The sequence below is a fragment of the Balaenoptera acutorostrata genome, chromosome 20 (assembly GCF_949987535.1).
Source record: "Balaenoptera acutorostrata chromosome 20, mBalAcu1.1, whole genome shotgun sequence".
NCBI lineage: Eukaryota > Metazoa > Chordata > Mammalia > Artiodactyla > Balaenopteridae > Balaenoptera > Balaenoptera acutorostrata.
The window spans coordinates 40,658,257-40,679,065 of NC_080083.1; the positions used below are offsets into that span (position 1 = coordinate 40,658,257).

Sequence of the window (20,809 nt, forward strand, 5' to 3'; positions counted from 1 at the left end):
CCTTCCGGCGGCAGCTTCTAGCTGCTCGCTCTCCCCAAGCCCTTGCCCACTGCAGCTATTTCTTGCTCCCCTTATCTCTTCTCTACCCTTCCCTTCCTTCATCCCTGCCCCAACCTCTCTCATCTTATCTTTCCCCTGAACAGGCAGGACTTTCAGAGCAAGATATCTGCAGGCCCACAACGCTCTGGAGGGGAGGACGGGAGGAAGAAGTCCTTGGCTCAAACTGGGCCCCCCGTGGGGGAGGGGCTCTCAGCCTTGGCCTTGCTCAGCCCCTTCCCGCCCCAGGCACACTGAGGAAAGAGAAAATTCTCTGCGGGCTCAAGAGCACAGTGCCCTTGGGACCAGATAGCGGTTTTATCCAGCTTTCTGGACTCTCTTGGGAGGTGAGGACAGGCTGCTCTGGCTTCAACCATAAAAGGGAAGTTGGGTCTTCTGCCTGTTGGTAAGATGCTTTCCTAACTCAACTCCCATCTGCTTTGCTGAAGCCAGAGACGGCAGTTATCTTTGTCAGGAGAGCAAGGAAGCGGAAGCGCCAGGCCCTCCACCCAGTCGATGCCTATTTCCTGTCTGGGGATGGAAAACTACGCCCTTTCCTCCCAGCCTCCCAGAGCCCAGTCCTGGGTGCTCCCTTCCCACCTCCAGTGCCCGGTCATCACACCCCCTCCTGGGCCAGAGAGGACAGGGAAGGGTCCTGGGCCACCGTGCGGTCATTTACAGAAAGGAGAGACACAAGTCGGTGTGAGCTCCATGGAAGCCCCCGGACATGATCTTTAATTGATGTTCCTGTCCCTGCCTCCCCACACCGAGCCCCAGATGACATATTTACAGGATGCTGTATGGAGCCAGTTCCAGGCCCAGGTCAGTGCAGCCTCCCCTCCTCCCTGGGCGCTGCCAGGGTGGGCACTGCCAGGGTGGGGCAGGAGGGTGCAGACAGCTGGGAGCCAGGTGGACTGGTCACAGGAAGTCTTGTGTTCTCCACATGCCCACCCCCACCCCCATGTGCATGCACACACAGACATGCCTGTGTGTGCAGAGGTATTCAGACTTGTGCGGAGATGTGGATCCAAATGCTTGTGCCAGATGCATCGCCACCTGTGTGCACGTGTGTACCACCAGAGGATGCCTTAAGGTACCGCAGCAATAGTGCAAAACCCGGCCCTTAGCCTCCTGCCCCTGCCTCAGTTTGTATGGCTGGTGGGGCAGTACTGGCCAGAGGGGTACCCCATCCACCCCCCTCATTTGGTCAGTGCCAGCTGGAGCTCAGTATCAAGGACCCCACTGCAGCTGCATCCGGCCACCTTAAAGGGTGTCAGTGGGCCTCAGTCCCCAGTTTGCCCTGAGGGGTGGTGCAAATAGGGAGCCATTTCTTCCATGATTCCTCCTCAAAGATGCCCCAGGGGGAGGCAGCTCAAAGGCCCTGGGGTGTTCAGAAACCCCTGCTGGTCTGGGTGGGGGTATCCCTGGGAAGAGGGGCTCCGTTCATTTGTGGCTTTCATCCAGAAGGTAGCTTGCCCCCCAGCTTGCCCCTGCCGGCTGGTTTTCAGCAGTTAAGGAGGCAGCTCCTCTATCCCAAGCGAGGGTCATGAGGAAAGGCCCTGGGCAGGACTGTGTTTGTGGGGGGACTGAGGAATTCTGCCAGCCTCGGTCTCGGGCTCAGCTGCAGTGGGGGTCACAGGACTAATGGGGAAACTGACTGTAAACTTACTACTCTGCCCTGGAGTGGGGTTAGGGAGCAGAATGGGTTTGACGGGGACTTGAGGACTTTTCTAGAAGCTGAGGATCAAACATGAGACTTGCCTTTTCCTACTTCCTCTTGCACATCACAGGCAGAGCCCCTAACCCTCCAGGCACTGGGCCACCCCTGGCCTTCCCGCCTTGGGAGAGTGCTCCCTGGGAAGATGGCCCAGCCTGGAACCTCCAGGCCATGCCAGGGGGCACCTAAACCCTGAGTCAGAATCACCCTTCTTGAAAGGGGGAAGGTGCCATGTTATTTTAGGGACTGTATTTTCTAGGACCGTCCCCCCAATACATGTGTCCTGGCAGGGACAGCAGGACGGTTGTTTTGGAATCGAAGACTATCTGGGACATGTGGTTGCCGTACCCATAACCTAGGCCTTGGGCACGGAACAGGCAGCTTTGGTTTGAATCAGCACTCGTACTTCTCTCCAAGCTCAGCAGGGCTGGGCGGAGGGGGCAAGCAGGGATGCCAGGCCCCTGCCTGGCTTGGGGACGACGTCTGCGTTCAGTGAGAAGATTCCAGGTGTGACCATCCCGGGGGAGGGATGGGGGGGATGGTCAGACCTCAGCTCCTCCAGTCCTTCCTGAAAATGTCAAAACATCCCCACAACTGCCCTGGCCCCAGCACCCCCAAAGTTACATTCATCAGTTGAGATTCAGTTAAAAAAAAAAATAAAATGTAGATGTCAGCCCTCTCCCCCTAGGTCCCAGAGAGCTTAAACCCTGCCTGGTCCCAGCTGCCTGGTTTTGAGGAGGGGCCATCCCAGGCCACGCCCACTGGTGGCTGCCTGCCCCACTGGGGCACCCCTCTAGCCCTCCCCCCGCCCAACTTGAGCTGTGGCAATCTGTGATGATGGAAGGTACATTCACACAGGGAGAGTTGGTGTGCAAGGCCAAAGCTGCATGAGGTGGGGTGGGGGACCATGGGGGAAATGCCCTCCAGGCCTGGTCCACCCTGGTGGTGTGAGGGCAGGGCCACAACCCGGCCCCAAGCCCCTGTAGGGCCAGGAGTTGAAGGGCTGAGCCCGGAAGACATTTGCACGATGCCTCCCTCCGTGGCTGGGCGGGGGCAGCCTCCTGGTTCAGGGCCGAGATGGTGGACGCCAGGCTCGGGGCGGGGGGGGGGGGGGGGTAGGGCACTTAGGCCCCTCCAGACCTGGAATGGAGAGGGGGCATCAGGGGAGGATATAAGGCAGGGCCCAGAAGGAGAGCCCTCGAGCCGGGCCCCGGGAGGTCAGTGCTGGGCCCTGGAGGCGGCAAGTCACAGGCTGGCCAGGGAGGGGATCTGGCGGGAGGTCAGACAGCGGTGACATGAAAGACAAAACAGATGGGACGCAGAGGTAGGCTCCCTTCCCAGGGGTTGGGGCCTGTGTGGGCGGGGGCCCAGCTCCAGGGTCCACGGGGCCAGAGGTGGTCTGGCCGTAGGAAGGGCAGGAGTTAAACGACCAAGGCCTGAGGGGGTGGGTGGACTGGAGGAGGGGGCAAGGGGCAAGTTGAGGACTCTTCCTGGGGTGGGTGGGGTTCTCCCACCCCCGTAGTGATGGCAGTGACAGCAAGGGTGGAGGAACCAGCCCCAGCTCCCCAGCCACAGAATGCGAGGTGACGAATGAGATGGAGGAGACAGGGACAGCGGGAGGGATGACGTGGCCGGCGTCACACTGCCCCCTGCTGGGTCGGGTCATACCTTCCTCGGCGGATGTTTCTTCAGGAGCCAAGGAGAGGACAGGCAGAGAAAGGAAAAGGAGCCATCTGTGACCTTCTCCTTCTCCCAGGGAGGGGCCTTCTGGCTCCCGGGAGACCCTTTACCCCAGAGATGGGCCAGGGGCCCCGGGACCTAGACGCTAATGACAGGCCCAGGGAGAGCGACCAGGAATACCTACTGAACTTGGGTCCTGGGTTTGAGTCCTGACTGCAACTAACTCACCGCATGACCCTGGGCCTCAGGTCCTCCTCTGTACACTCAGGGGTTAGACCAGCTCGAGGGCCCCGGACACGGGTGCCCACAGAACACCGTAGGCTGGGTGGGGCCTGGGGACGGAGGACTCGGGCAGCCCCCTGCTCAGCTCCACTCTGTGGCCAGGCTGGGACGCACTGAAGCACAGGGGCCCCCATCTTCTCATGTTTCAAGAGAAGCTGGAAATCAGGATTCTTAATGTAAAATCTCCTGGTTTTTTAAATGTGAGCAACCAGTTTTTTTAAATGTTAAGAAGCTGTGGGCTGGCTTGGATTGTGATAGGCGAGCTCCGGTTTGGCTAACCTCTCAGGGAGGCCCCCTCAACTCCAACAGCCTGGGGTTCTGATAACCCCAGAGGATGCCGGGGGGGGGGGGGCAGGGGCCGTGTGTGTATCTTACTTAAATCCCCAGCCCGTGCCGCCCAGGACGATGGCTGCAACCAGGACAGCCCCAGCGATGGAGCCGATGATGATGTTGGTGCCGCTGGGACCTAGGGAGGAGGGCAGGGCTCAGTTGGCAGGGACAGTCATGGAGGACAGGAAAGATGGAGCCCACCCCGGCCAGCTCCAGCCTCACCCTTATATCTCTCCGTCTCCCCTGTGGGCAGAGACGTGGGCAGGGGGTTGTGGATACTGCAGTCCTTGCCCGTCCAGTCTGGCTGACAGATGCATTTCCCTTCATTGCTGCAGACCTAGAGGTGGGGTGGGGCCAGTAGAGGTGAGCAGGGCCCTGTCCCCACTTGTAAGCCCTTCCCCTGATCCCTGACCTCCAGGCACCCACCCCGTGGTGGGAGCAGATCTGGTGCTCCCCGCTGCCAGGGCAGGTGCTGAAGTTGAAGGCAGAGGCTGGCAGGCAGCGATGGTCCAGGCACAGCATGTTGGGCCCGCAGGCTGTGCCATCCTCTACGTAGCTCAGGTCTGAACCATCGGCCAGCTGCACATGGCCACCCCTGGGGAAACATCACAGCCGACCTCTGCCCTTGCCCCCGACCCCATCACGGCTGCAACCTCCCCTTCCCCAGCCATGGTCCCAGCCCACACCTGCAGTCCAGCTCCTTGCCCTGGTGGTAGAAAGTGACGCTGCTGATGTCTCCCCCTAAGTCCCCCAGCCGAGGAGCTCCAGAAATGTTGACACAGAGGAGGAAGCCACAGAGCACATCCCTGTTGGGGTAGTGTGGAGACAGTGGGCCCCAAGTCTGACCTCAGACCCAACAACTGACCTCGTATCTGCCCTCTCCCCATCCCCTGATTTTTCACATAGTCTCCCACTGGGACTCATAGCCCGCCCCATCTCTGAAAAAACCCTGCCCAGCCCCAGAGCCCCAGCCCCAAAACTGGGGAAGCCCAACCAGGAGCTTTGACTACTCACTGTTTATTGCACTGGACCCAGCCTGACCCCTTGCGCCCACAGTTCCCACGTTCTGTCCCCTCCACGTTCAGCTTCTCGTAACAGAAGCGATCAGCAGCCGCTGTAGGGAAATGATGCCAGGCATCACCCCACCCACTCCAGAACCCACCTGGGACCTCAGGCCTGCACCTCCAACACTGGCCTGACCCCAAGTCCAGCTGGGTCCCTGAGATCCTGGGGAGCTGCACATCTGGTGGAAGGCATTTCAGCCAGAGCCTGCCCCCGCTCCAGCCTCTCAATTCCAGGTACTGCACAGTCCCCTCTCCCATCTCCAGCCAAAGACTCACCATGGCCCCAAAGGGCCTGGCACTGCCGGTCCCGGGTTTTGCAGCGACCTCCATAGCAGCGGCCCTGAGGGACAGACAGGAGACAAGGGACACAGACACTGAGGACAAGACAAGAGACTGCACTGAGCCAGAGACCCAGAGGGGGTGGAACCTCCACCCCATCATACCTGTTCGTGATCACAGTAGTAACCATCCAGCTTGTGCAGGTTGGGGGGACACTGCGGAGAAAGGGGCTGGACTGAGTAGAGCTGACCCAGGACTGGGAGCTGAGGTCGGCCCCAGGGAAGAATAAAGGGGTGCCAAAGGCCCACCAGGTGGGGGCTCAGGTCACAGGGCTCCTCCAGGTCAAGGACAAGAGGAGGGAACTCAGACCACATGGATTGGCAGGTCCCATAGCTTCTCCAGTCTCCCTCAGTTTCCTGAACCTCCTTCACAGGGCTGGGAAGACTAAATGCCTGGTATGTAATAAGTACTTAGAGGTTAAATAATAATATTATCCACTGTGATCCCTAGTAGACACCAGGCACTGCGCCAGGCACTGGGAACACCAGCCAGACTATAAATACTGGTTCAACGATTGGAGGAGCAAAGCCAGAAGGCATGAAGAACTCCTTTCCCAGATGAGAAACTGAGGCTGATCAGCGGCGGCGACTACAGCAGCGGAGAGGAGGGGCGCGCAGAACAGTCACCCAGCAGAGCCAAACGGATAGGGATAGTGGTTGCCTCGCTCGGGACTCCGCAGGGCGGCCGGGACGGACGGACCTGGCTCGAGTCCCCGGTGCAGGTCTCCGCGACGTCGCATTCGTTCACGGCCTCTCGACAGGACACACCCCGCGGCTCGTACTAGGGAAGGGATGCACTGCGGGGCTCAAGCAAGAACCACTGACCCCTCGTCTTCCCGCCTCCTCGGCCCGGTCCCTGTCCTCTCCCTGCCCGCTCCCTGCCCACTCAGCACCGCCCCCAGGTCCGTTCACGGCTCCGCCCACCCCGCTACTTCTCAGCAGGTGCTCCGCCCCACTCCCCGTAGCTCCGCCTCCAACAGAACGGAGAGGGCCCCACGCCCAGCTCCTCCCTCCCCATTGGCGCTTTCTTCGCGTCAAGCCCCGCCCCTACAGATTTGCCTCCAGCGGCTCCTCCTCCTTAAGTCCCGCCCCCTATCTGGACGTCCGCAGCCCAGTCCCTCCCGGTCCCCGCTCCTTCCCGTCCCAGCGGCGGGTCCCCCTCACCTTGCAGCGGCGACAGCAGAGCCCGTCGCTGCACATGGCGTCGTGAGTCAGGGTGCATTTCTTGCAACAGTTCCCGCCCGTGCGGCTGCACTCCTGAGGGACGCAGGGAGAGGGCGAGCCCTGACCCTCCCCACCCAGACCCTCCCTCGCACTCAACCCTGCGTTCCCCGCCCCCCACCTGGCACCAGCACCAGTCTCGCACCTGCACCGAGCCGCAGTCGCACTCCTCCCCCGCCTCCACGAAGCCGTTCCCACACTCAGGCGGGTCCAGGAGCTGGACGGGGAAGGAGTGTCGGGAGTCTGGCCGGGACCCTGCCCAAGCCCCGCTCCCACGTTCCCAGCCCTGGGGCTGGTACCTTGAGGGGCTTGTTGAAGAGGCAGCTCCCGCCGCCCTCCTGCAGAAACTGGTTATACTCGTCGATGCTACAGCGCGAGAACTTGCGGGGTAGGTAGAACCTGGTAGGGATAAGGGGACCGTGCCGCTAAGTCCCCGCCAGCCCAGTGTCTCGCCCCTTCTCAAGATTGGGATGGGGTGCACCGGCGGACTCGGTGACCATCTCGAGGAGGCTTAAGATCTATGTGCCTGAACACTGCATGAGAATCCTCCTGCCTGCCCATCAAGGGGGAGTGGGCAGGGGACGCCGCTCCTGGCTTCTCCCCGAAACCTCAGGACTCCGGGAGTCGGAGGTTTGTACGCCAAGGAGGGACGGTGCCTCCAAATGAGGCTTTGGCGGCGCCCAGTGGCGACAGTGCGCACTACAAGCCTGAACAATTCGGGCGTCCTGCTGGGGAATGTGCGTCTCCCTATGCAGTGTCCACAGACAGCTGCGCTTCCTGGAATTCTGAGTGGTCCCGAGAGAGAACTCGGTCTCTTGAGGCCATCGGGTCCAGAATGTCACCCAGTGCTCGCTCTGAGACTCCCTTTGCCCAAGATCCTCCCCCATTTTGTCCCCAAGAACTCACCCAGTGTCCTCCATGATGCAACCCAGCCAGTTGTCCGGACATTTGCAGTCCCCTGAGAGGTGAGCCAGGTGAATATAAGGGAGGGTGAAGAACCGCCCCCCTCCCGTGGACACCCTCTTCATCTCTAGAGTGTGGGTCTGGGCGGGGTGTGAGGGTCTTCACTGATACCTGCCGAGCTCCGGTGTTTATTCCACATCATGCCCAGGTTCTGCCCCAGCGTCTGGGCCAAGGTCACCGCCATGGCCCCCATGTTGTCATACTTGGGGTGAGGAAGATGGAGCACAAAGATGTCTACATCCCTCCCAAAGGCACAGGGCTCATGCCCTTCGCAGCCCCTCTCCTTCCTACCCAGCCACGCCCCCCACACTGCTCACCTCGTTCACACCCCCACCCCTGGACAGCGAGCAGATGCCCCCCACATAGGCAGCGCCACTGCTGGTGCTCTGGAAAGTTCTGCCCCTGGAAGGGAGAGGCTTGTCAGGAGAACCCACTGCCTTCCCCGTGGTGGCTCCCCTGGGCTCTGATGGGGAGACAGGTGAGCCCCCCCTCCATGAGGAGGTGAGTTCTGCCCCTCATGTCAGTCTGTGTGACCTCAGGCAATCCCCTTCCCTTCTTTGGGTTCATTTGCCCTTAAGCCAAATGAGGGATTCCTAATAGATCATCTCTAACTGCAAGGACCTTTTATCAGATTTTTTTCCCCTACCAGGGCGTTGGAAGGGATGCCCTGAGGAAGGGATGCTGGGACCATTTGAAAGGGGAAGAGGGGACGAAGGGGAGGTTATGGGCAGAGGAAGACCACCGGTGGTAGGGAAAAGGGGCCTGAGCCTAAGATGCAGGGGAAGATGCCCAGCCACTGCTGCAAATGGCTGAGAATAGGTACAAGGGGAGCCCAGTCCCCACACCCTGCAAGCACGCCTGGCCCAGAGCCAGGTTCAGTAACCCTGTGCACCGCAGCCACCAGCAGAGGCTGGCAGGGTTCATGGGGTGGGGGACTCACGAGAAGAGGTGGGTGGCATCACTGGGCTCAGGCAGGCCCTCCCGCCGGTAGACCATGAGATGGGCCAGGGTCTCCAGGAGGTCATCCTGCACCTGGATCTTGTCCCCATCTGCCCACGTTTCCATGGCAACCAGCACGATGCGGGTATTGAGCTGTTCCTTGTACATCTAGGCCAAGAGGGGAGAAGATGAGGAGGGGGCTGGAGGGTGGGAGCGGGTGTGGGGGAACAGGGCTGGAGGAAGGTCTCAATCTGTCCTTCCAGGAAGTGGGGGTCAGAGGCTGACAGTGTCCTTGGGAGCTCACCCCGAGGATGCGTGTGGTGGCGTGGGGGGTGGGAGGAGAGGGAAGGGAAGGGAAGGGAGGGCTGCTCACCACATCTGCCAGGTTCACCACGGACTTGGCAAAGTTGCTGGTGAGGACCACCGACTGTCGCATCTGCTCAAACTGGGAGAGAAGAGAGTGGGCGGAGGGCGAGTCTGCTTCCAGCCCCTCCTCCCGAAGTCACTCCCAGCCTGGGACTGTACCAGCTGGTGGTCGTTGATCACAATCAGCTCCACATACTTGGTCTCACTGTGCACTGTAGGGTGGCCTCGGCGGACCTGGGGGGGGGAGGTGGGCACTTGGAGTCAGTCCCCTCCATGCCTGGCATCGTGGCCAAGCCACAGACAGACTCAAGGGGGGGCTGGACTACAGCCAGAGACAGTGTCAGCTCCCCACTGGTGCAGGTCCCATCCAGCCTTGGTACCAGGGCAGGCAGCCTCGGTTTGCCTAGACACTAGTGGTAGGGCCTAGGGTGGGCGCTTCCTGCCAGAGGTGGTTCCCTGGCTTCCAGCCACATCAGTCTGAGCCCTCCTTTGCCCCGCCTATGGATGGGGGTGTCCTCCTGCTCTGGGCCACAGCCCGAGGTCTCTGCAGCAGGAGGTCTGTGCGGGCCCCCGTACCTGCCTTTTCCTTCTCAGCCTTGGTCGGTTTGGAGAAGCAGAATGGGCAGGGGCAGCAAACAGGCAGCCTGGGGGGAGGGTGCCGGTGAGGGGGGGGGCACAGTCGGCCCCCTCCCTAGCCCCATTTTCCCTCCCTTACCTGGTTCCCTGCATCCGAGGGGGGCTGGGAGGAGAGGGGTCCGGTAAATGAGGTGGGGAAGGGGTCCCTGCAATGAGGGGAAATTAGTTCTTGGGGAGGCCGACCAGATCTGCTCTGAGCCCAGTTGCGGGGGAACATCTCCATCCCTTCCCCCCACCCCACCCCAGGGTGACCCAGAACTGGCCAGAGCTCTCATGTCGGATCTGATCTCCCAGATGCTCAGATTCCGGGGTCAAGACCTGGGGGCACCCTTAGAGATAGGGGCAAAGGACACTGGAGCCTGATGGGAGGTTACCTGGGGGACAGAGGGGACATTGGAGCTGGGGGCACGGGAGAGGGCAGTGAGGCTGAGGTTACCAAGGCAGGAGGATGAGGAGGCAGCAACAGCCACTGCGGTGACAGCCATTGGGACGAGCGTGGCAGGGCTGTCAGAGGGGCCAGGGAGGGGCTCACCTGGAGGGCTTCCCGAGGCCTGGCCACTTCGTGGGGCTCCATGATGTAGGTGAAGTTCCCGTCAGAGAAGACCCCACTGCAGCGAGAGAGACGCAGCTCCCCACCGTCCCCAGGGCTGGAGGCTCATCCCGGCCGCCCAGCCCCTCCCCATACTCACTGCAGCCCCTGGCAGGTGGAGAGGGCAGCAAAGGAGTGCGGGTTCCCTCGGAGCCTCCCCTGGTAGTAGCAGTGGTCTCCAGCCCCCTGGGGGAGCAGAGAGCATGAGTGGACATGCTCCCTTCCCCGCATGAAGGCAGGAGGACGGGTGAGGGCCGCTGAAGCTGCCCCGTGTGCAGGGCTGCGGTCCCTGGATACACCTGGGGATCTGGAGCCGGGCTCTGCTCTGGCTATGCTCCTAATTTGCTGTTTCACCCTGGGCAAGTTCCTAGCCCTCTCTGGGCCTGCTTTACATCACCTACAACGTGAGGACTTTGGGGCACATCAGTGGCTCTTAAGCATGAGTTGGGGCTGGTACAGGGATCACAGGCTCATTTGAGAATAGCTGACGTTCATATAGCACCTACTGTGTGCCAGGCACTGTTCTAAGCACTTACCGTGGATCAGCTCACGTAATCAGATGAAAGCTATGGACTCACCCCCAACACACACACACCATTTCACACACGGTGTGTTCACAGACGCCACAGCCTCTGTGGACCACCCCTGGACGCATGGTCTGTGGCTGAGGAAATGTGAGCAGCGTGTGTCCTCCTGGCCAGGCTCACAGGTCAGAGGGGACGAGCACCCCCTCCCCTCTGCTTCCTGCAGAATTACTTGTGCTCCAGTTACTGAACAGTCTGGAGGGGGAGGGCCGAGGCTATTTATAGACACTCATTCATCTTTGCTTGCACCCCTGGGCCTTCAGGGCTGGGACCCTGGGGTCCCAGGCAGCCCGGAATTCCCAGGGCCTTGGTGCTGAGCAAGAGGGGCATTCCCCCAACCGCCCCCTGCCAGAAGATTCTGGGCATGGAGCAGTGGGGGTCCTGGAATGTCTCCATGCTGGCAGACAGGGTGGCTGGGGGTCAGCCCTCTGGAGCTGGGCGAGGGGCGCTGAGGGCACCACGCCATTCGACAGGCCACCCCGACTCCAATCCTGGAGGGGCCAGGCCCATCCCGAGTGTAGAATATACCCCAGACCCCATCTCCACCGGCCACCTTCATTCCACCTCCCCATCCCCTTCCAAAGGCACTCACGGTGCTGTGCTGGGTTGGCCCCTCCCGGCTGAAGTGGCGCTCCACATATTGCGAAGAGAGAAGGTGACTGGAACAGACAGAGTGGCAGGAGGAAGGAGCGGGTCACAGTGGGGCTGGGTCCTGTTTGGGTCCCACCACAGCTCAGATCCAGGTGCCCTGCCCAGCCAGTCAAGCCCAGGCCATGCCTTGCCCGCCCGCCTGCTGCCCTTCCCTCAGATTCAAGGCCACACTCACTGGTTCAGCTCCAGGTCCAGAGTGAAGTTTGAGTTGAAGGCTGGGATGACGAAACTCACCTGGGCCAGGTGGACAGGCTGGGAGAAAGGGGGGGAAGGCAGAAGGGGAGTCAACCTGGGGAGGCCTGAAGGTGGGAACTGGGGGGACTGGGGAAACCCAGGGAGTAGCCCTGGGGAGGGGATGGCCCAGGCCCAGCAGCTGTGGGTACCATTGATCTAGGGGGAAGATGCTTTCCTCCAAGACCCTGTTCCTTTCCTGGGCGGAGGGGCAGGAGCGCGCATCCCGGGGCACAGGCCTCCCGGCTCTCTGGGTGCCAGCCCACCCTCTCTGGTGTAGGTGCCTCCCTGGGGCCAGTCTACAGCAGGGATGGGCCGGGGCAGCTCAGCCTGCCCATTGCCTCACGCCAGGCCCTCCCTGCTGCTGGCAGGGTCACGCTCACCCACAGGTGAACTAAAGGGAGGCCCCGAGAAGTATCATGGGAAAGAGGCAAACAGGAGATGGGGTGCAGTGCCATCCTGTCAGGAGGAAAGAACTTGGCTCCTCTACCCCCGAGTCCATTGCCCTCTTCCTCACCCAAAGCAGCTCATCTTTGATATTTCAATCCCATGGTTAATTTTTAAACACGGAAGTTTTCCTGATAAATTTTTCAGAGGGGCCTTTGCAGTGGGGCTGGGAGGCTCCAGGTTGTCATGGCAACGTACCAGGCCAGAGCAAGATGGCTGCCCTCCCAGGCCTGGGTGCCCAGATACTGTAGTGGGTGGGGATTCCAGACCTGACGCTGGTGTTCCTGGAGGGAACGCGACCCCAAGAGAAGAAGGGGCAGGAGGGTCTGGGCTGAGGAGAAGTCAGCCTTCTCGGCCCCCACGTCCCCACCCCAAGCCTCAGGTCCTACAAAAGATCTCAAAGCACGGGAAGGGCCTGAGAGGGGCTGGAGGCTTCTTCTCACCCCGTCCGTTTAAGAAGACTGAAATCCAGATCCCCCGATGAGGGGCCCACCACTGGGCTGTACAGATGTGAGGAAGTTTGTTGGCTGCCTTTCTTTCAGGGGGAGCAGGTTACAAGGTGGAGGGGAGCCCCGATGTCACAAAATTCCAGAGCCTGGTGCTAGTCGGCTTCCTGATCAGCCACCTAGACTTCTAATCTTCATGAGCGCTTGTATGTGCCAGGCACTGTTCTAAATACTTCACAGGTATCATCGTATTTGATCTTCACTACAACCCAGTGGGACAGATGCTAATGTTATCCTCATCTGACATATGGGGAAACTGAGGCACAGAGAGGCTAACTAACGTGCCCATGGTCGTAAGGCTAAGAAGTGGCAGAACTGGGATTCAAGCCTAGGGAATCAGCTTCTAGGGCCTTCTCCCCTCAAAGGCGAGGTAAGATGGAAACGGCCCAGTGTCCATGAGAGGCCCTGGGAGTCAGGGTGAGGTAGGCAGCCCTCTGAGCCCCAAGGACACTGACTCACCCCACCCCAGGCTGACCGAGGCTCCAAGCTCCATCCTGAGCCCCTAGAGCGTCAACCAGATTTGAAATAGAAAGTCAAGGACAAGGACTCACTGCTTCCCTCTCCCCACCTTGGCCTGGACCATCTCTGCCCTCCCCCTGCCCCTGGGCCTCAACCAGCTCTGTCCCCAATACCCTAACTCCTTGGTCTGGACCATCCCTGCCCTCCCTCTCCTCTCCCGGACTTGGACTATCTCTGCCTTCCCCACCCATCCCTGTCTGGACCACCTCTGCCCTCTCTTGCCCTCAGGTCTGTTCCTGCTTGTTCTTTCTGGGCCCCACTGATAAGCCTCTATCCCGGCCCCTGTGCTGGCCACCCAGGAGAGCAGCCTGTCCAGGCCCCTTGCCTTGATTCCACTCTCTAAAGTTGGTAGCCTCAGGGATAATCCAGCAACCTCTCTGAGCCTCAGATTTTCCCACTGAAAATGGTAAGATGAGCCCAGATGCAAGGCTGCAAGGTTGCCTTGTGTGGTAGAGGTTGTCCTGGACCTGGAGGATTCTGGAAGAGTCGCCCTTGGTGCTTGCAGAGTCTCCCCCGCTCAGGAAGTCAGCGAGCTAACCCGTCTGGCCTCCCCACTCTCTGTGCAGACCAAGCTGACCCCAACTCAGGGTAAAGCCAAGACCGATGCGGAAGCAGACACCAGCTGGCCTTTGTCCCCACCACTTCCTGCAGCCTGCCGAGGCCTCATTCCTCTCCTTACCTGGCAAGGCCTAACTGTGGGGCTGGGAGGCCTTCTTCCCCAGCAGGACACAGGGTTCAGGCCAGGTAGGATCCTGGGGCAATGCAAGGGCAGCTGCTGGGTCTGGGAGACAAGCCCAGGAGGGGTTGGGGGAGCCACCAAAGGCTATGGGAAGAAGAGGAGGGAAAGTAGATAATGGGGCACATTTGCCTAACCTGGCCCAATGCAGGGGGACTGGGGGGGACACCCTCTGTCTGCAGGAAGAGAAAGATCAGGCAAAGCCACCTCAGTCCCCAGGACCTCTGTACCCCAGGCGCCTGGGTAGGGGGTTCCTGCTGGCACCAGAGTCTTAACCTCCCCCCCCAACTCACACACTCCCAGCCAAGCTTTCAGTCCATGTTCTATCAAAGCCAAACTGCTCCTGGCCTACTTCCTGCCGGACCTGTCCCTGACCTCTCTCGTTGTCCCTCAGTCCCTCCCTTGGGAGCCCCTTCTGTCCCCGACTGCTGCCCTCCTTTGCGCCCAGCTCAGTGCTGCTGGTGACCGGCCGACCGGGCCTCCACCCTGTGCCCCGTGCTTGCCTCTTGCTCCCCGGCCACCGGCTCTCACGTGCTCAGGCTCATTTGATCTCAACCTGCCCGGGCAGTCTGGTGCTCATTTTATAAACGCCAGGGAGGGACACTTGGAGGTGACTGGCCCAGGGCCACGCTGGGGAGGAGCTGGGTCAAGGCTCACCCTCGGGCTGGAGTTCCTGTCTCTCATGGCTGCTGTGACCACCTGGCTGTGGTGACCTCACCCTCCCCTGTCGCCAGCTGGTCCACTCTCCAGGCACCTGCTTGCCCCCCACCAGATATGAGTGTGGAGGCAAGGAGGCAAAATCCCCGCTGAAGTCCCAGAATCACAGTCTCGGGAAGGGGAAGCCTAAAGATCTTTCGGGTTCCCAAACACCCCAGAAAGTCTGAACATCCAGGCGCTACCCCTCAAACAGTTACCCTGAATTCCCTCCTCCCGAGCCTCCATCTCCTCCCAGGACCTTCTCCTCCTCACCCTCGTCTGTGACCACAGAGCATGCACCCACCCACCCCACCTGACGGGGCTTTGGCCCCTCTCTATCCCTGGGACCTCAGGCACATCGATTTCTTTGGTCACTGATTCAACTTTTCACAGGGGTGGCCTGTAGTCCCCTGGGGTTCGGGCTACACCCACCTTTTTCCTTGCCCAAGGGCTCAACACTTATGTTGAAGGAAAGGTATCAGAAGGCACGAGTGAGCTGCATACCCTCTCTGAGCCTCAGTTTCCCCATTGGTAAAATGATGTTGTCATGAGGACTAAATGAAAGCCCTTTTTAATGTGTTATTCTCACAAGGATTAGTAATAATAATAATAAATGAAAAAGGAAGTGTAAATGTTCCAGCTGAACAGTGCTTTGAGGCACTGGAGAAACCACGTGGGCCGGTGGTGGCAGAGGGGGAGGAGCCAGAGAGGCAGGAGCCCCACCTGGGAGAAATCCCCGCCTTCCCAGCCCTGGTCCCCCAAGATGCGCTGAGCCTCCGCTTTTCGGCAGGACAGCGGGAGTCCCAGATAGTGAGAACAGTTGGACCAACTTCCGATAATGGGATTTGACCTAAATCCTTGAGGACAGTGACTCCTTACAGGGTCATTAGTCTCTCTGGGGACAGACTCTGGGCAGCTGGGTCCCTCCAGGCAGCTAGGAGGGGTGCTTTGGTGAGGCCAAGCCCACGGGCTAGAGTCTGGCTGGGGAGGACTCAAGACTCCTGCCACGTTGCCCCTCCCCCAACCCTGCTCGGAGTCTGACAGGTGACCCCAAATGCCCTGGCTCCTGTTCCTGACACCCAGCCCTCATGCCACACCTGGCCCCGGACACTCAGGAGGCCAGATATTGAACATCTGCTCTTGCCGGATCCCAGGCAGGACACCTGACACCCATCATCTCCTCTAATCCTCGCAGCAGCCTGGACGAAGTGGAAACTACTGTTACCCCCATCTCACGGATGGGGAAGGTGGGGTTCAGAAGGCTTGCCCAGGTCACTCAGTCAGAAGCAGGGGAGCCGGGACCCACTGAGGTTGTCCCACCCCAAAGCCACAGGTACAGCATTTCAAATGGAAGCTGAGCTTCCTGCACGAACTCTCCCTCTGCCCAACCTCTTGGCAGGGTTGGTTCAGGGCCCTCCCTGGAGCAAGCTGGGCCCAGCACAAACCCTTCCAGCCACCAGCCCCCTCCTAGGAACCCCCTCCTGCCTCTGATCCCAGGGCAGAGCTGTGACCTTGGCCCAGGTCGGGTACTAGGGCTCCAGGCACGGACCCTGTGGCTTCCTGCCCGTGACTGACATCTTGCAAGGGGCTGGGGACTGAGCCTTGCCTAACTGCCCCCCACTCCTCCGCAGCAAGAAAACACGAACACCACAGCACACGCCCTCGGTTAAGGGCTTCCAGGTGGCAAATGCTGGTCTGGGCAGCTCTCACAGGAGCTCAACCCAGTGACTGAGGTCCCCTCTGCCAGCTGACTCCTGGGCCTGGGACCCTCCATCCCCCGGTTCACTAACTCACATCCTGTCCTCTCCTCGGTTCCGAAGGAGGCTGGGTTTTTCAGGGGGAGGCACAACCTGCACAGCCGCTTTGTGTGGATTAGAAAAATGGTCCCTTCAGAACACATGCAGCCTCATGAGCCCTCCGATTCATTCAGCCCACTGGCCCGGGCACCCTTGTGCAGTGAACAACCATCCCAACTGTACACTGTGGCCCTGCTTGTTCTTCCGCCTCACACCCAGCTGCAGGCTCCCTGTGATCCCAGGTTTCTACACTTCCAGAAGCTCCCCAACCTTTCGGCCTCAGGCCTGGCCTGTTTCCAAACTGGACAGAAGTGAGATGTTGAGAACCGTGGCAAAGAGGGCAGAGTCCCCTGGGCCTCTCTTTGCTGTACCCTTGAGCGAGGGGCCGGCATGCACTGGCTAAGAGGGCTGCCCTGGAAATCAATCTTGACCATGCTGCTTAAGTGCTGAGTGACCTGGGGTAGTTACTTCACCTCTCTGTGCCTGTTTCCCCATCTGTGAAATGGGAATAATAATAGCCCCACCTCCTGGAGTTGTGATGCGGATGAAATAAATTAATAACATAGAAAGGTAGAACAGCACCTGCCTCATTGACGGCCCAGTAAATTGTAATTTCTCTAGCTTCGAACTCCTTCCTGGACAGCTTCCCTCTCCCTGGTCCCCCCTCACAAAAGCCAGGAGTCTTTCCCCATCACTACCTCCTGGCAGTGGGTGGGTCCGAGATCAATGTTCTCGTCATCCTGATTTGAGGGATCCGGGCTCAGAAAGGTGCTGGCCCAAGGCCAGAGCAGGTGAGCACCCTGGGTCCCACCATCCCAGCCCTGCCGGCCAGCATGTGCCCCCAAACTTGTCACATGACCCACATCAGATGGAGATCTTGCTGCTGACCCAAGACCTTGTTTGGCTTGAGATCCCAAATGGGTGCAAGAACTTCAGACAAAACCACACAGCGGCAGGGTGGGACACTTCCTGTTGGGACATTGGGCTCAACGTTGCACGGGCTCCACCATTGGCCCCTGGGGTTCTGAGGCCAGAAGTGCTCCAGGGAGAAATGCCAAGGGGGAGCTAGAGGGGCCTCCTTCCGGTCAGGTGAGAATATTCTGGACGTGTCTTTCTGTCTCCCTTGGTCTTCCTCCACCTTGTGCTGGGGGGCGGGGGGGTTGGGAAATGCCCCCCCTGTGCCAAAACCCAGAGAGTGCCTAGAGGCAGAACGGCACTGTGGGAAGAGCCCTGCTCTTGGAGAAAATCACCCCACTGATTAAGAGCTCATTGACTTTGGGCAAGTTACTTAATCTCTCTGAGCTGCAGTTTGCTCATCTGCAAAATGGGCAGACAAAAGTTACCCGCCTTACGGAGTTGTGAGAATTCCACCCCAGGGGAAACTAGGGTACAGACAAGTCAGGACAATGAGTGAGTCTCATTGGGAGGCTGCAGGGAGGTCCCAGGGAAGGCTCAGTCCCAGAGAGATCCCCACTGGAATCGACCGTGACCACTGCCCCACAGCTCCACAGAAGCTCCACTCCCACCCTCCAGACACCCGGTTGGGCTTATTCAGACTTGGTCACTCACACATGTAACACATACACACATGCCACCCACTCACCCAGCAGAGCGACACCCAGAGAGACTCCCCCATCCTCTGCATACTCAACCCATCCAGTCCAAGCGCACCCATCCCCATCTCCCCACCGTCACAGGCACCACCATACCTCAGACTCCTGCCCCCACTCTCTCTCTTCAGGAAGGACTAAACTGAAGGAGCACCCACTCTTCATCCTTCCCTGGCCCCCCAGCTTTCCCTCATCCCTGTCCTCTGACCCCACTGTGGCAGCACCCCATCCTCCAATCTGGACATCCCCTAAAACACCAGTCAGAGTCCCAGCAGCCAGGAATGCAGTCAACTCCCAGCCAACACAGGCTTGGGGTGCACAGTTCACAGGAAGGGGGCCACCAAGGAAGAAAGTCAGACTAAGGGCCAAACCCAGCCAGGACACCCTATCCCTGGCCCTGGGACCATCCCTACTGCCCATCTGCCACCTGCCAGGGAGCCTGGGCAGGCCCCAAAGGCAGCCTCCACCCCCTTCCCCTCCCTCCCAGCCCACCTCCCCCGCCCCTCCCCATCTTCACCAGGCCTGCCGGCTCAGGACCATTAACCACCCCCACCCCCTCCCCCTCTCCGCACTGCCCTGAGTGATGGTCCATCTATTATGCATGCCGCCTTCCTGCTCCATTCCATTTCCCCGAGTACCCCTGCACCCCCCCGCACCTCCACAGCCCCCTCCACCCCCCCTAAGGGCTTTTAACCAAGTACATTAGGCAGGGCCAGATGCCAGTCTGACAGATGTCCGCAATGTTAGCCTCCGTTTCCCTGCTTCCTCCCTCTGCCCAGCCCAATCTACCTCCCACCACTCCCAGCTGCCAAAACTTCCCAGACCTTGGTTGTACCCCTCCTTTGAGTCTCTCTCCTCCTCCTATTTCTGCCAGGCCTTTGCCGTCCTGCCCTCGGTGACCCCCTTGGCCTGGCTAACTTTCAGCTTCGAGCTCCTGGAGAGCCTAGGCATGCTGAATGAATATTCCATCTGGGTGATTATTATTCACATGATATTAATTAATTATTAATTGCAATTAATCTCCATTCCCAACCTTCCTCAGGGAGGCAGGAGGGGCCTGGCAGCTGAAAGGGACAGCAGGTGAGTGGAGTTGGCATTTGTGAGTGAGCTTGGGGCCTCGAACATTTTCCCAAGGCCCCACCCACAGCGAGAACGGAAAGGAGAACAACAATTCGATCAGGGCACAGGGGGAAACTGAGGCAGAAGCAAGCAGTAAGCTGGTCCCCAAAGAAAACCACTGAGGGTGGCTGTGGCAGGCACCCAGGAGCCCTAACTCCTGACTGGCCTCTTAGCTGCTTCTTCCTGCCTCTCACTGCCCTCCCCAAGCCCCATCTGGTGTAGGACGGCTTGCTTTGGCAGGAGAGGGGGCTGGCGGAAAGCTGACCAAGGCTGGACTGAGCCCTGGGCCTTCTGGGTCTGCTGAGGGCAGGGGATCCCCACCCTGATGGGAGGGGGCCTGGAGCGGGGCAGGTGGGTGCTCCCACTAGTGGGCTCCAGCACCCCCTTGGTAGCCCATTGTACAGAAGGGGAAGCTGCAGGAGCCGGCTGCTGGGGAGGCAGGCACCCAAGCCCTGGCTGCCCCGTGGTCTCCCCTGGGCTCTAAGGCCTGCTCCAGCCCCCTGGCCTCACTGCCAGCCCCACTCACCGGGCCACCAGGAGGTTCCTGGCGGACCCTGGTGTCCAACTGCTGCTTTCGGACCTCTCCCCCGGAGCTCTCCCCCACCAGACGGCTGGGCTCTGTGACCTCCGGGGCTTCCGGGCCCCCCAGTGGGGGAGAGACCCTCCAGCGCAGAGCTCCGGCGGGACCCCGGGTCCCCACACCTGGGGAGAAAAGGCCATAGCTGCAGACAGATGCCCACCGTGGGGCAAGAAACGGGAATGGGGTGGGTACGGCACGCCCATCCCCCACTCTGATGTGGCCCCTGGAACCCTGGGGGGATCTGGGTGGGAGGATCTGCTGCCCTGCAGAGGGAAGAACCCGATGGGGCGGGGGCCAGGAGCTGCACTCCAGCCCGACCGTCACGACTGCCCCCCCCCACCAAAGCCTCAGAGACCTGCAGAGTCCGCCGGCCGGCGGCAGGGGGCTGGCCGCGGTGGGGGGCAGATGTGGACAGGTGGGTGCACGCACCCTCCCTCCCTCCCCCCCTCACGCCCTCCCGCGCTCTGGACCGGCTGTCACCCCGAGCACTGCAGGAAAACGTGGCTGCAGCAGAAACCGCCGCAAAACCCGGGGCGGGGGCAGGGAGGGGGCGCCGAGGCCGGGCCGGGCGGGGGTCACTCACCGGGCGGGGGGAGCAACGGCAGCAGCAGCAGCAGCGCCGCGAACGCCCAGCGCCGCAGCCGCCTCATGGCTCGCTCATAATCCTCCGGGTCCGGGGGCTGCGGCGGCGAGCTGCGCGGCGCGGGCGGGAGGAAAGGCGGGCGGGGAGGCGCGGGCTGCGGGAGCCGCGGGCGGGGGCGCCGGGCAGTCGGGAGAGGGGCGGGCGGGGGGCGCGGGCCGGCGGCGGCGGCGGCGGCGGCGGCGGCGGCGGCAGGGGGGACGCCCGGCTCAGCGCGCTCCGGCCGCGGCCATCCCGGCGGGGCGGCGGGCCGGGTTAAGAGCCGAGCGGCGAGCACGTGAGCGGAGGGCCCGCCCCCGCCCCCCGCGGCCCCCCACCCCCACCCCCAGCCAGGCAGGGCCGGGGCCGCCGCGACAGGAGGACAAAAGAGGCGCCGCCCGGGACCAGCCTTCCCGCCCCTCCTCGGCCCCCTCGGCAGGTGCAGGGCTGGGCGCACGCGGTGTCCACCTCGCGATCCCCTCCTCGGCTGCCCTTGCTTGGGGAGCTCCGAGGACCCGTCGATTCATAGGGGGAGGGAGGCAGGGTACAGAGGG

The 20,809-nt window shown here is 60.9% G+C and overlaps 1 protein-coding gene across 4 annotated transcripts; it reads right to left on the reverse strand.

The window, feature by feature from the left end:
- Positions 1–2,850: 2,850 nt before the first annotated feature.
- On the reverse strand, positions 2,851–20,387 carry ADAM11 (ADAM metallopeptidase domain 11). 4 transcript variants are annotated; one of them, XM_057537004.1, is made up of 27 exons: positions 20,220–20,387; positions 19,583–19,758; positions 11,572–11,648; positions 11,338–11,404; positions 10,262–10,347; positions 10,105–10,180; positions 9,652–9,718; positions 9,513–9,580; positions 9,096–9,170; positions 8,944–9,015; positions 8,572–8,738; positions 7,949–8,033; positions 7,743–7,833; positions 7,575–7,626; positions 6,968–7,067; positions 6,814–6,885; positions 6,612–6,704; positions 6,148–6,228; positions 5,553–5,603; positions 5,386–5,449; positions 5,060–5,159; positions 4,732–4,851; positions 4,472–4,640; positions 4,268–4,382; positions 4,091–4,181; positions 3,422–3,439; positions 2,851–2,893 (listed from the first exon to the last, which is right to left on the reverse strand). In XM_057537004.1, exons 1-27 carry the CDS (start codon positions 20,284–20,286, stop codon positions 2,878–2,880), a joined length of 2,316 nt encoding a protein of 771 aa, XP_057392987.1. In that variant the 5' UTR covers positions 20,287–20,387; the 3' UTR covers positions 2,851–2,877. The 4 variants fall into 4 exon arrangements, with proteins under 4 accessions (XP_057392987.1, XP_057392986.1, XP_057392988.1 ...); XM_057537003.1 differs by having other exon boundaries at positions 2,857–3,439; XM_057537005.1 differs by lacking the exon at positions 4,732–4,851 and having other exon boundaries at positions 2,857–3,439.
- Between the last annotated feature and the right edge of the window lie 422 nt (positions 20,388–20,809).